At 44.5% G+C, this 14,338-nt stretch overlaps 1 protein-coding gene across 4 annotated transcripts in view; it reads left to right on the top strand.

The window, feature by feature from the left end:
- Positions 1–14,338, top strand: part of RB195_000476 (uncharacterized protein) — a gene marked incomplete at both ends in the record, with an annotated part of 60,124 nt that overhangs the window by 44,804 nt on the left and 982 nt on the right. For all 4 annotated transcript variants that reach the window (XM_064196849.1, XM_064196848.1, XM_064196850.1 and 1 more), the window contains 27 exons: positions 1–202; positions 805–929; positions 1,029–1,695; positions 1,843–1,994; positions 2,244–2,459; positions 2,512–2,740; positions 2,819–3,193; positions 3,257–3,463; positions 3,537–3,833; positions 3,892–4,167; positions 4,229–4,554; positions 4,613–4,741; positions 4,803–5,826; positions 5,911–6,083; positions 6,137–6,848; positions 6,919–7,106; positions 7,164–7,346; positions 7,919–8,086; positions 8,145–9,390; positions 9,452–10,307; positions 10,382–11,461; positions 11,527–11,730; positions 11,793–12,030; positions 12,102–12,358; positions 12,634–12,757; positions 12,826–13,866; positions 13,924–14,267. In XM_064196849.1, the coding sequence (XP_064052728.1) occupies positions 1–202; positions 805–929; positions 1,029–1,695; positions 1,843–1,994; positions 2,244–2,459; positions 2,512–2,740; positions 2,819–3,193; positions 3,257–3,463; positions 3,537–3,833; positions 3,892–4,167; positions 4,229–4,554; positions 4,613–4,741; positions 4,803–5,826; positions 5,911–6,083; positions 6,137–6,848; positions 6,919–7,106; positions 7,164–7,346; positions 7,919–8,086; positions 8,145–9,390; positions 9,452–10,307; positions 10,382–11,461; positions 11,527–11,730; positions 11,793–12,030; positions 12,102–12,358; positions 12,634–12,757; positions 12,826–13,866; positions 13,924–14,267 (11,039 nt within the window). The remainder of the gene's footprint in view (positions 203–804; positions 930–1,028; positions 1,696–1,842; positions 1,995–2,243; positions 2,460–2,511; positions 2,741–2,818; positions 3,194–3,256; positions 3,464–3,536; positions 3,834–3,891; positions 4,168–4,228; positions 4,555–4,612; positions 4,742–4,802; positions 5,827–5,910; positions 6,084–6,136; positions 6,849–6,918; positions 7,107–7,163; positions 7,347–7,918; positions 8,087–8,144; positions 9,391–9,451; positions 10,308–10,381; positions 11,462–11,526; positions 11,731–11,792; positions 12,031–12,101; positions 12,359–12,633; positions 12,758–12,825; positions 13,867–13,923; positions 14,268–14,338) is intronic.

Genomic DNA, 14,338 nt, shown 5'->3' with positions numbered 1-14,338 from the left:
ACCAAATTCCTGATAAAGCGAGCTCTTCGTTCCGATACCGGAACCTACGTGATTACGGCAAAGAACGAAAACGGAACAGACACTGCTGAGGTGAAGATAACGGTACTGGATCATCCTGGAACACCTCGTGGACCACTTGACGTTAGTAATGTGACTAAAGAAGGATGTGATTTGGCATGGAAAGAACCGGACGATGATGGAGGTAAATTTTCATTCCTGTACGTCTCTCGGATTCTAATGTTCCGGATTCTGGCGTCAACAATTATGAACTGCTTATCAGATTTTGACGCTTTTGGTTTGCAGTCATAAAAAAAGTGGCGATCCCAGCGCATGAGGAAATCGAAATTCCTCTACCACTAATATTTTGAAGGTCTACTCAAAAATCGTTATAGAAAAGTAAGAAAAGAGAAAAGTAAAAAAAGTAAGAAAAGAAAGTAAGGGAAGTGAAAAGTATAGATCTGTTTTAGTTGTGTAAAATGGAAAACACCGTATAAAACAAAATAGACATGAAGATCTACTTTTTTCAAAAAAGAGAAAATGAAAAGAGAAAAGAAGAAGAAGGAAAATCAAGAAAATAAAAACGAAATCCAGATAAAAACTTCTTTAGAAGACCTATTCTTTCGAAAATAAACTATTCCTAGAATACAAACGAGCAGGAATCGTACATGGGACTGATCCCTGCCCGTTTGTACTCTTTTTTCTATTTTTTAGACCATTTGTTTAGTGTTTTTCTTTTGTACTTTCCCTTGCCACATCTTTTTTAACACGTCATTGAGCAAAATAAATAAATAGATTCCATTACAGGAGCCGAAATCGACCACTACGTCATAGAAAAGCAGGATGCGAACACAGGTCGATGGACAAGTTGTGGAGAAAGCAAAGACACAAATTTCCATGTCGATGACCTCGCTCAGGGTCACGAGTACAAGGTTTGCTATTCAGACCTTTTTTTTATAGACTAGTTATCATGGATTCTTGCACTATTCACCATTACCGGTACCTAAGGAGTTCTCTTATTTGAAATTTAGTTCCGAGTCAAAGCCGTGAACCGCTATGGTGAATCGGATCCCCTCGAAGCGAATCAATCTATCATTGCGAAAGATCCATTCGATCTCGCTGACAAACCCGGTACTCCCGAGATTGTCGATTGGGACAAGGATCACGCTGATCTCAAGTGGACACCACCTTTGGATGACGGAGGAGCTCCAATCGATGAGTATCTTGTCGAAATGAAGGCTGGAAACGGCGATTGGGTCCCGGCGACAAAAGTACCGGCCGATCAACAAACAGCTACGGTCGAAAATTTGAAGCCAGGACAAACGTATCAGTTCCGCGTTAAAGCATTAAACAAAGCCGGAGAATCACGACCATCTGATCCTAGTAAAGCAATGATCGCTAAGCCAAGAAATTTGCCTCCAAAAATTAATAGAGATATGTTTAACGATATAAGAATCAAAGCAGGACAATCAATTAATTTCGATGTGAATGTGGAAGGTGAACCTACACCTAAGATTGAATGGTTCCTAAACGGACAACCGATTCAATCCTTGGGGAAGACAAAAATCGATAATTCGAATGACAATAACACTAAGCTGGACACAAAAGATGCTGCTCGAGCGGACAGCGGCAAGTACAAGATCGTGGCCACAAACGAGAACGGACGTGACGAAGCTGAAGTGACCGTCAACGTTCTAGGTGAGATTTTTCCTCTGTTTTTTCTTCGTTTTTTTTTTCGAAACACAAGCCAGCCGAGAATTTGTGAAAATTTACAGAATTATTTAATTGACCATTAAACACTGTTGTTCCACGCCATTCGACCGTACCAACATGTTCCTTTTAAAGATATTCCTGGCGCACCCGAAGGACCATTATCCGTCAAGGATATCACTAAAGACGGTTGTTCATTACGGTGGAATCCTCCGGAAGATGATGGCGGCTCACCGATCACTAACTATATCGTAGAGAAACAAGAGGATGGTGGCCGATGGGTGCCTGTAAGTCGTTCTGTCTTGAATCCACCATTTGAAAAAAAAACAACAACACTGTGCTCCAGACTTGAGTAACCTCATTTTTGTCTTGAGAGGTGACAGGTAAGTGAGCACTCAACCAGCTCAACAGACAAAGTCCCGTGAGAATATTGTAGGTGAAATGAAATCACAGTACCGAATTACTTTTGCTTCGCTCAGTTATTGTTTGTTTACTGTTGTTGTTAATGTTTGTTCTTGTTGACTCCGACTTTTCAGTGTGGTGAAACTGCGGACACCAATCTGAAAGTCGGAAAATTGAATGAAGGTCACGAGTACAAGTTCCGAGTCAAGGCAGTGAATCGACAAGGAGTATCAGCACCACTTCAAACTGATCACGCAATTGTGGCTAAGAATCCCTTCGACGAACCTGGCGCACCAACCGATGTCACTCCCGTCGATTGGGACAAGGATCATGTGGATCTCGAATGGAAGGTACGTCTTACGGTCGATTTTGACTTCTTCTGTGACAAAGTTGCTTATTTAGGCACCTGAAAATACTGGGGGTGCCCCAATAGAGCAGTACATCGTCGAGAAGAAAGACAAATACGGAGATTGGGTGAAATGTGCTGTGGTGGATGGGAAAACAACAAAAGCGACAGCTAGCAATCTTGTGGCTGGAGAAACTTATCAATTCCGTGTGAAAGCTGTCAATAAGGCAGGTCCTGGAAAACCATCCGAGCCCACTGGAAATATTGTGGCAAAGCCAAGAAAAAGTGAGTCGTATACAATTTACTAGTAGTTTGTCAGCGATAGCTTTTCCACTTTTTTCATTTCCATTTCCATTTTTCCAGTGGCCCCGAAGATAAGCCTCGCTGGCCTGTTGGATCTGCGCATCAAGGCTGGCACTCCATTGAAGCTGGAGGTGGTATTCGAAGGCGAACCAGCTCCAACCGCGCGATGGATGGCCAACGACACCGCTCTGGACAGCAGTCCACGAGCCGATATCACAACCACTGCAACAACATCGGAATTGCACATTTTCTCGAGTGTTCGTGGCGATACCGGATTGTATACGGTCACCGTAGAGAATGAACATGGCAAAGACAAAGCTCAATGTACTGTCACCGTACTTGATGTACCCGGTGCTCCAGAAGGACCACTAAAAGCTAATGAAATCCACAAAGAAGGTTGTACTCTGACATGGAAACCGCCAAGTGACAACGGAGGTGAGGACGAGGGTCTTCAGCTTAATCCTAAATCTCTACTAAGCCCTAAGATCATGATTTTAGGGTCTGAAATCTTGCACTACCGCGTCGAGAAGATGGACACATCACGAGGAACATGGCAGGAAGTAGGCCAGTTCCCGGAATGCACTGCCAAAGTGGGAAAGTTGATCAATGGCAAGGAATACCAGTTCCGAGTGATGGCCGTCAACTTGCAAGGAGAATCGAAACCATTGGAAATGACCGACGCCATCATCGCCAAAGACGAATTTGGTGAGTTTTCCCTAGTTTCAAAAGCACTTCCTTTCGCATATTATTTTACTGACTAATTTATTTGTTTTTTTAGAAGTACCCGATGCAGTCGATAAACCAGAAGTGGTGGATTGGGACAAGGATCGAATCGACATTCAATGGAAACCACCAACGAACGATGGTGGTAGTCCAGTGAAGACTTATGTTGTAGAGAAGAAGGAGAAGGGTAGCGCTCTGTGGACTGAAGCTGGAAAAACATCCGGCACAAACTTCTCAGCCAATAACCTCAAACCAGGCGTTGAGTATGAATTCCGTGTCATAGCAGTCAATGAAGCTGGTCCTTCAGAACCATCCGAGCCTACTGATGCTCAGATCACAAAACCCAGATACTGTAAGTTAACTCTATCTTCTATTCACATGAAACAAACACTAGAAAAAAGAAATTTCAGTGAAACCAAAAATCCTTACTCAAAACCGTAAGATCAAGATCAAGGCAGGCTATACTCATACAATGGAGGTTGAATTCGACGGAGCGCCAGATCCGACAGCAACGTGGGCGTTCAAGGAAGGTCAAGCGCTTCCATCAGAACTTCTGGTCGAATCCAAACCAGGCGTCACTAGCATCTTCTTCCCAAGTGCGAAAAGATCCGACAGCGGATTGTACACGCTTAAAGTTAAGAATGAAGTTGGAGAAGATGAGGGTGTCTTTGAGGTAACAGTGCAAGGTTAGTTCATAGCTTCGCTCCGTTTGTATACGTTATAAATAAGCTAATGCGGAGATTTCAGATCATCCTTCTGCACCTGAGGGACCGCTGGAAGTGTCCGATGTGACAAAGGATAGTTGTGTGCTCAGCTGGAATCCACCCGCTGATGATGGAGGCTCAGAGATCACAAATTATGTCGTCGAAAAACGAGACACGAAGACGAACACTTGGATGCCAGTCTCGACATTCGTCACAGGAACGAAACTAACCGTGCCAAAACTTGTGGAAGGACATGAATACGAATTCAGAGTCTCGGCCGAAAATGCATTCGGTCGATCGGATTCGTTGAACACCACAGAGCCTGTTCTTGCTAAGGATCCTTTCGGAGCGCCAGGAAAACCTGGTCAGGTGAGGTAGTTATGCCTATGAGCTTCTAAGAATGTGTTTTTAACACGGAATTATTTAGCCACAAATCGTGGACACAGACGACGACCATATAGACATTAAATGGGACCCACCTCGTGACAACGGAGGATCACCTATTGAGCACTACGATGTAGAGAGAAAGGATTTAAAGACAGGAAGATGGATCAAGGTATAATAATTTCATGTTGCAACATTTTTCTTCTTATGGAAAAATCTAAGAAGTTCTTCAGGTGAATACAACTCCAGTTCACGGAACTGCGTTCTCAGATGTCCGAGTGCAAAAAGGTCATACTTACGAATACAGGGTAGTAGCGGTGAACAAGAGCGGTCCAGGTGCTCCATCAGATCCGTCAGCTGCAGCTACAGCTAAGCCTATGTTTGAGGCGCCTGTATTTGACTTGGATATTGATGGCAAGGAATTCCGCGTGAAAGCTGGTGATCCACTTGATATTGTCATACCTATGCACGGTTCTCCTACACCGGAAGTGAAATGGACCAGAGGTGGAGTCGAAATGCCAGGAGTAGAAACTACTGACTCGCAAACACGTCTCCTGATTGAAAAAGCGCGTCGTAGTGATGCCGGTCCAGTCAAGATCAAGGCCACCAATTCATATGGGGAAGCGGAAGCGAATATCAAGATAACAGTTATCGATAAACCAGGATCACCTGAAGGCTTAGCCAGCGATGGAGTCACCCGACATACATGCACGCTCAAATGGACACCTCCTAAGGACGATGGAGGCTCCGAAATCACTGGATACAAAATTGAATACCAAGAAGTCGGATCACAGATTTGGGAGAAGGTTCCTGGATCTGTTGCCGGTACAGCCTACACTGTTAAGGGACTTGAACATGGCCAACAATATCGTTTCCGAATTCGAGCAGAAAACCTGGTTGGCGCCTCTGATTATGTGACTACAGCACCTGTGCTCATCAAAGACCCGTTCAATCCACCCGGTGCTCCATCAACTCCAGAAGTCACTGGTTACGACTCAAACTTGGTGTCATTGGCCTGGAATCCACCTAAAGATGACGGTGGTTCGCCGATCCTTGGATATGTGGTGGAAAGATTTGAAAAGAAAGGAGGTGGTGACTGGGCGCCTATTAAAATGCCATTGATAAGAGGAACTGAGGTCACCATTCCCAATCTTCATGAAGGAGAGACATATCAGTTCCGTGTACGAGCAGTGAATGCTGCAGGTGAAGGTGAGGCCAGTAATGGAACGGATCCAGTCACATGCAAGCCATTCGTCGGTGAGTTGATTTTTTTGAATTCAGAACCCTCTCTCTCTCAGTTAACATACACTAACAATAAGAAAGTCAATGTTAATCGTTTAGTGCCGCCTGGCGCACCTGATCAGCCAAGAATCGGAAACATTACGAAGAACTCTGCTGAAGTGATGTGGAGCAAACCGATGAAAGACGGAGGAGCTCCTATTGACGGATACTTCGTGGAAAAGAAGAAGATAGGTGATACCGATTGGACGAGAGTTAACTCAAAACCAACAAAGGTAAGAAAGCTACGGATACATCGCCTGTTCGAGTTATGAGCTCCAATTTCCAGGCGACCTCTCTTGTTGTGGATGGTCTAGGAGAAAAAGAAGAGTACGAATTCCGTGTTGTTGCTGTGAATTCTGCTGGAGAAGGAGAACCTTCTAAACCATCAGATCTTGTAGTAATCCAAGAACAACCAGGACGACCAATATTCGACTTATCAAACCTCAAAGATATTACTGTCCGTGCTGGAGAGACGATACAGATCAAAATCCCATACAGTGGCGGAAATCCGAAACCTATTGTGGATCTTTTCAATGGTGGAGTCCCGTTATTTGAAAATGACCGTACAGTCATAGATGTACTACCCGATGCAATTGTCATCACCACCACAGACTCAAAAAGAACTGATGCTGGTCCTTACAAGATTGTTCTCTCAAATCGATTCGGCAAAGATACAGCTAAACTGAACGTGAACGTACTGGACGTGCCTGGTAAACCTACAGGACCTATCCGAGCAACGGAGATCCAGGGAGATGCCATGACGCTACATTGGCAGCCACCGAAGGATAACGGTGGTGACGACGTGACCAATTATGTCGTTGAGAAAAGAACTCCAGGTGGAGAATGGGAAACAGTCGGGCATCCGGTTGGAACCTCTCTTCGGGTTAGGAATCTTGATCGAAATCAAGCATATGAATTCCGTGTTTCCGCCGAAAATCAGTATGGTGTTGGACAACCGCTTGAAACAGACGATGTTATTGTCGCTAAAGATCCGTTCAGTGAGTTTACTTCTTCTTTTTTTTTCTATAGGATGTGTTGCGCTACAGATCCGTAATCAACACTATCCAGATACACCTGGAGCTCCTGGACAGCCTGAAGCTCTTGAGACTTCCGAAGAAGCAATTGTTCTTCAATGGACGCGGCCGTTAACCGATGGTGGCGCTCCAATCCAAGGATATGTGATTGAGAAACGTGAAGTGGGCACCAAAGAATGGACAAAGGCGGCATTCGGTACAGTTCCGGACACGAAGCACAGGGTACGTGAATGCACGTGAACGTATACATACGACAATTATTTGAATTCTGCTTTACAGGTAACGGGATTGACACCGAAAAAAGAGTATGAATTCCGGGTCTGTGCAACGAATGCAGCAGGAAACGGTGATTGGAGTGAGGAGAGCTTCCCGATTGCGGCTGAAAGGTCGCCGACGAGACCGATTATCAACTTAGGAATGCTCACTCATGATATTATCGCTTACGCTGGAGAAACTGCCAAGGTAAGTCTTGTCATTTTCCTCTAAAGGAATCGAGAAAAAAATCTTTAAGAGCTAATGAAAAAATCCAACGGATTTCAGTTTTAGTGTTGAGTTTTCTTCTCAACTGTTCATTATTCCTACTGTACTTTGTAAATGAAACATAAGAGAATGGGTCAGGAACATTTGTTTGAAAATCTGAACACAAAAAACCTGTTCTATTTTGTGCGCTCGAAGCGACTATTAAAATCTGTAGAGATGGCTGTTAAAATCGAGATGGGACCGTCACGAACTGCAGAATGCAACTGGTGCTATCGAAGGCCCCTCATCGATCCTAACCGCTACGCTCCATCGCACAGAACGAAAGGAATTTCGGTGCACCCGTTTTCGCAACTGCACCGAAATTCCTTTCGTTCTGACCCTACCACACGTCCATTTAATATTGAACGAATTTTGCAATTACCATGAATTTTTCTCGAAAATTCGCGTAAATAAGAAAGAAATTTGTGATAAACTTCAAAGGTTGTGGTGAGTTGAAAAAGAAAAACTCGGATGAGTTCCGGCACGCTTACTTCACTAACATTTTTCTTTTTCAGATCCTCGTCCCGTATAGCGCATCTCCAATGCCAAAGATAAAATGGTCGAAAGGAGAAATGACGCTGGATGAGCGTGATAAGAGGAACAAAGTGGAAAGTAACGATTACCTCACAACAATGACAATTGACTCTTGTGAGCTTAGCGACAGCGGATTGTACACAATTTCGGTACGTACAGTCTCGTATATTGCAAACGAATAGATTAATGAAAATAAATGTATTTCAGCTTGAAAATTCCATGGGTAAGGACAGTGCTACAGTAAGACTCAAAGTAGTGGATCGTCCAGGTGTACCCGTTGGACCGTTGGAGATCACCGACATCGCCCCCGACTGTTGTACTGTTTCATGGCAACCACCAAAATCAGATGGTGGATCGCCGATCACCAATTACATTCTGGAGAAATTATGCATGAGAGGTGCTGATCCTCAATGGGAAAAAGTTTCATCCTTTATAAGGAACACAACATACACGGTACCAAGACTTCAAGAAGGAGAAATGTACAAATTCCGTGTTCGAGCGGAGAACCAGTACGGAATTTCCGAACCACTTGAAAGCCTCGAACCGATCATAGCTAAGTATCAGTTCACTGTGCCTCATCAACCGGATGCACCGGTGGTACGTGATATGGACGCTACGTGGGCCGAAGTTGAATGGGACGCTCCGGCAAATGGTGGATCGAAGATAATCGGTTACCAAGTACAATACCGCGAAGCATCATCCGCAAAGTGGATCAACGCCAGCAATGATATCACAAGCAACCTCAACTTACGCATCAACAATCTTCGCGACGGTGGAGAGTACGAATTCAGAGTATTGGCAAAGAATGCGGCTGGCTTCTCCAAACCATCACCTCCTTCAGAACGGGTGAAACTGAAGCCGAAATTCGGGCCTCCTGGACCACCAAGTCAGGCCAATGCCGTCTCTATTGGTCGCAATCATGTCACACTCACCTGGGTTCCACCTCTCGACGATGGCGGATCTCCGATCACCGGTTACATTGTAGAACAAAGAGAATACGGTAGCACGTTGTGGCTAAAGGTCAGCGACTACAATATCCGTGATCCTGAATTCACTGTTCCTGGCCTCAAAGAGTTCCACGACTACGAATTCCGTATCATTGCTATCAACTCAGCTGGAAAGGGAATACCATCGCTGCCCACGTCTCCAATTAAGATCCAGGATTTGAACGGGTCAAGACCGATTATCGTTGTGAAACCAGAAGACACAGCTCAACCCTACAATAGGCGAGCAGTGTTTGTGTGTGAAGCGGTCGGTCGTCCTGAACCTGTCTGTCGATGGATTAGGAACGGTAGGGAACTACCGGAAAGCAGCCGCTATCGTTTCGAGGCGCATGATGGAACATTTAAATTCACTATCAAGGAAGTATGGGATATCGACGCCGGGGACTACACCTGTGAAGTGTCGAACGTGTACGGTAGTGACACAGCTACCGCCAAACTCATTGTGCAAGGTAAGGGGAATTTTTTTTTCTTAGCAATTACCAGTAGAACGATAATTATCACTCATTTCAGCTCCACCTGTTATTGAGAAGGACGTGCCGAATACTATCCTACCAATGGGAGATATGGTTCGTCTGAAGATCTACTTTTCCGGAACGCCTCCTTTCCAACACAGCCTTACTCTTAATAAAGAAGAAGTTGATGCCGACCATCCAACTATCCGTGTTGTTGACTTCGATGATCACATTCTCATCACCATTCCATCACTGACAACCCGTGAAGCAGGACGTTATGAATATTTGATTAGCAACGACAGCGGAGAGGCTTCGACAGGGTTCTGGCTGAATGTGACAGGACTTCCGTCAGCACCACAAGGTCCGCTTCATTTCAGCGAAGTAGGCCTTCATCAAGTAGGTTTGTCATGGCGACCACCAATCAACGACGGCGGTTCGAAGATCACGAACTACGTCATCGAAAAGAGGGACGTTACCAAGGAAGACTGGACCGTTGTTGCGTCTAGTGTACGCGATCTATCATTTATTGTACAAGGACTATTTGAAAATCACGAATATGAGTTCCGTGTGAGCGCAGTCAACGAGAACGGTCAGGGAGCTCCACTAGTAGGGGAGAATCCTGTGGTCACTAGACTTCCCTTCGATCCACCAGGACCACCGCTCGATCTTGAAGTCACCGAGATCGGAGGCGACTTCGTTTCGCTCACGTGGCATCGGCCAGCTTCCGACGGTGGAGGTCGCTTACGCGGTTATATCATTGAGAAGTGTGAAGATGGCGTTGATACCTGGGTACGATGCAATCAGAATCCCTCGCCTCCGAATATCTTCAACATTGCTAATCTTATCGATGGAAGAAAGTACAAATTCCGCGTCGTTGCTGTTAACGACGCTGGCATGTCCGAGCCTATAGAGATGTGAGTTCAATTTTTCTCTTCAACATGATTCGTTAAGTCGTTCTTTATCGCTCAAACTTTGATTTTTGTTTCAGGGAGCCGATGGTATTCAATTCGGCATTAGGCGGAACTCCTCCAGAGATAATTTCTGACCTCAGCGACCAGTCCTGTGAGATAGGCCGCGGTGCAACATTTGAGTGTGAGATCAGCGGTTCTCCACGGCCGGATTACACCTGGTACAGAGGAACCAAGGAGCTTGTGGACACCTCAAGGTTTACTATTCTAAGCAAAGGAGACACGCAAGTCCTTATGGTCAACCATATCACCTCAGAAGATGCTGGTGAATATACTTGTCGAGCAACAAATAAATTCGGATCAAAAAGCACGAGAGCCCAGCTGGTTCTTAAGCAGAAACCACGCGTTTTTGTACCTCCTCGCTATCACGGTGGGTACGAGGCTCAAAAGAACGAGACCATTGAGTTGAAGATGCCGTATAAGGCATTCCCACGTGCTGAATCGAGGTGGACCAGGGACGGTGAGAAGATCGAAAGTGGAGGTCGGTACACCATCACGACTGATGACAAATTCGCCACGCTAACTATTTCCGGAGCAACGAGGGAAGACTACGGCAACTACCGCGTTATCGTGGAAAATTCTGTTGGTCAAGATTCTGCAACAGTTTCCGTCGTAGTGGCTGATTGCCCTGAACCGCCTCGCTTCCCTATCGTCGAGAACGTTCTAGACGAGGCTGTTATCCTCTCGTGGAAACCTCCAAACTTGGACGGTGGATCGCTAGTCACGCAATACATTGTTGAAAAGAGGGATGTAAATGGTGGAATATGGGAACCATGTGCAAAGACCAGATATGCCTACCTCACAGTGGAAGGTTGTCGTCCAAAGTGCACTTACGAGTTCCGAATCAGCGCCGAAAACAAGTATGGTGTATCGCAGCCTTGTGAGCCAACGGCTCCCGTGCTCATTCCTGGCAACGAGCGCATTCGTAGGAGAGGCTATGACGTGGACGATACGGGTAAGATAATCCGCGGTAAAGGTCCAACGTTAGGAAATTATGACGCTTATGTGATTGACGTATGGAAGCAATACTATCCGCAACCAGTTGAGATCAAACACGATTCTGTTCTTGATCACTACGATATTCACGAGGAGATTGGAACGTGAGTTTTTTTTTCTCATCATTAATCCCAATCCATGTTTATCTTCGGTTCTATCTTGATTTTAGTGGTGCATTTGGTGTGGTACATCGATGCACTGAACGTGCAACCGGAAACACTTTTGCCGCGAAGTTCGTGAACACTCCACACGAAGCAGATAAGGCCACCGTTAGGAAAGAAATTAACACTATGTCCGCTCTACGACATCCAACCCTAATCAATCTCCATGATGCATTCGAAGATGACAAAGAAATGGTTATGATCTATGAATTGTAAGTTTTCCCGAATTTCGAGGTTACTGAAGCTATTCTAACCAGCATATTTACATTTACAGCATGTCCGGAGGTGAATTGTTCGAGAAAGTGGCTGACGATTCAAACCGAATGACCGAAGCTGAGGCGATTGACTATACTCGTCAAGTTTGCAAAGCTCTTTGCCATATGCACGAGAACAACTACGTGCATCTCGACCTAAAACCAGAAAACATCATGTTCACAACGAAAAAGAGCAACCAACTTAAGCTGATCGACTTTGGCCTTGCCTCCTATCTTGATCCTAAAGAAAGTGTCAAGGTAAGTGATCTGTCAGGAGGTTAAAATCCGCAAAATGAGCTAAATCTATTAGCTAGTCACTTCATTTGTAGGTAACCACGGGAACAGCAGAATTTGCCGCACCAGAAGTGGCAAATGGTGATCCTGTCGGATACTACACTGATATGTGGAGTGTAGGAGTTCTAGCATACATATTGTTATCAGGCCTCTCGCCTTTCGGTGGCGAAACTGATGAGGACACACTCAAAAATGTGAAGAAATGTGATTGGAATATGGACGATTCGCTATTCAATCAAGTCTCAGATAATGGAAAGGACTTCATTCGTAAACTACTTATCTTAGAACCAGAGTAAGGCCCTCTTCATTCTTAAAATAGCTTCACTTCTAAGAAGAAATTTATTTATTTATTTATTTATTTATTACGCTCAAAGGCGTGCCCAGAGTAAGAGGTAAGGAATGAATACAAATAAATAATAGAAAATCCAGCAAAGAGAAAAGAGTAGAATAAGAATAAAATATAATAATAAATAATAGTGTAATAATAATAATAATAATAATAATAATAATAATAATAATAATAATAATAATAGAAACAAATAAAATGTTTTTGAAATATTTTTTAAGGAAACGTATGACAGTTCATGAAGCACTTGCGCATCCTTGGCTATCTGGAAGCGATACGGGTAGTGATAACGTTATTCCGAGCAGTCGATATACCAATATTCGTGACCGAATCAAGCTCAAATATGTAAGTTCACCTAAGATCTTAGTTCACCTAAAATAAATAGGTGAAATTGATGAAAATACTTATTTTAGGATGCTTGGCCAGAACCGATGCCACCGCTAGGTCGTATTTCGAACTTCAGCTCACTTAGAAAACATCGTCCTGCAGAGTATCACATGCACGACGCCTTCTTCGATCGCTCTGAAGCTCAACCGCGATTCATTATCAAGCCATACAGTACAACAGTAACAGAAGGGCAAAGTGCAAACTTCTATTGTCGAGTGATCGCTTCGTCACCTCCCGTCGTCACTTGGCATCATGATATGACAGAACTGAAGCAGAGCGTCAAATACATGAAGAAATATAACGATAACGACTATGCACTCACGATAAATCGGGTGAAGATGGATGATAAAGGAGAGTACATTGTAAGAGCAAAGAACTCATACGGATCGAAAGAGGAGATCGTCTTCCTTACCGTACTCAAGAAGGGCGAGACATTCGTTTCAGAGCCCTTGGAACCTATGCGGAAAGCACCCACACCACCGAAGATCGAAGAGTTTAAGGAGAAGGAAATCCCTCCAAGTTTCACTTTCCATCTTCGCCCGCGACTTATTCAAAAGAATCATCAATGCAAATTGATATGTTCTTTGCAAGGTTATCCAATTCCCAAAGTCGAATGGTTCAAGGATGGGTCACCAGTAGACCAAGACCGTGTACAAACTACATTCCGAAGTGGTGTGTGCACATTGGAGATCTTCAACACACGATTAGACGACGCAGGCGTCTACAGTTGCACAGCAACAAGTCCTTTAGGAGAAGCTACCACTGAATGTGTGGTTACAGTCCAAACGAAAGGTGGAGAACCTATTCCACGCGTCTCCTCTTATCGCTCCTCTTATAGTAGAAGATCAGCATATGATTCGTTAAATGTCAGCAGTGTGGAAAGGTCACGATCTTACGCTGATATTCGATCGGATTCGTCTTATGCTCGCTCACCAGCACTTTCTCCTGATACGCGGTCAGCCGCTGATGATCTTAAGCTGAAAATTTCCACGGAACCACCGAATTTCACATCCAAGCTACGCGACGTAACTGTCAATCAGGGAGAGTCGGTTGAAATGTCTTGCGAGGTAAGCTTAGAGTATTCTAATCATCTTAAATATTCTAAAAAGAAGTCGTCTGTTTAGGTTGAAGCAACTCCATCACCACTTATTGAATGGCTTCACAACGGTGAAAAAGTTACCGACGCACGACTAATGACGTCATATTCTGGTGGAAAAGCGACGCTAAGGATTTCTGAGGCAGAGCCCAGCGATGCAGGAGAATATATGTGCAAAGCGAGCAATTCGGCAGGACACGAGTCTTGCAGAGCAAATCTTTCAGTACATCCTAACATCAATGGAAGCGTGGACGACACGAATGTGAATGAAATGGATGGTGCCGTGAACGACATAGATAGTGCCGTGAACGATGTTAATGGTGTGGACAGCAGTGAGAAGGGCGAGAATGGAACAAGGGAAGAAGGATTACGGTGAGTTCCTAAGCGTCTCACATCTTCCCTTCACGCTCTGATAGTTCTTATTTCTGGAAGAAAAATTCTCA

Source organism: Necator americanus, chromosome IV (genome assembly GCF_031761385.1).
Source record: "Necator americanus strain Aroian chromosome IV, whole genome shotgun sequence".
NCBI lineage: Eukaryota > Metazoa > Nematoda > Chromadorea > Rhabditida > Ancylostomatidae > Necator > Necator americanus.
The sequence above is the reverse complement of the archived record's forward strand: the minus strand, read 5'-3'. Positions and strand labels throughout refer to the sequence as shown.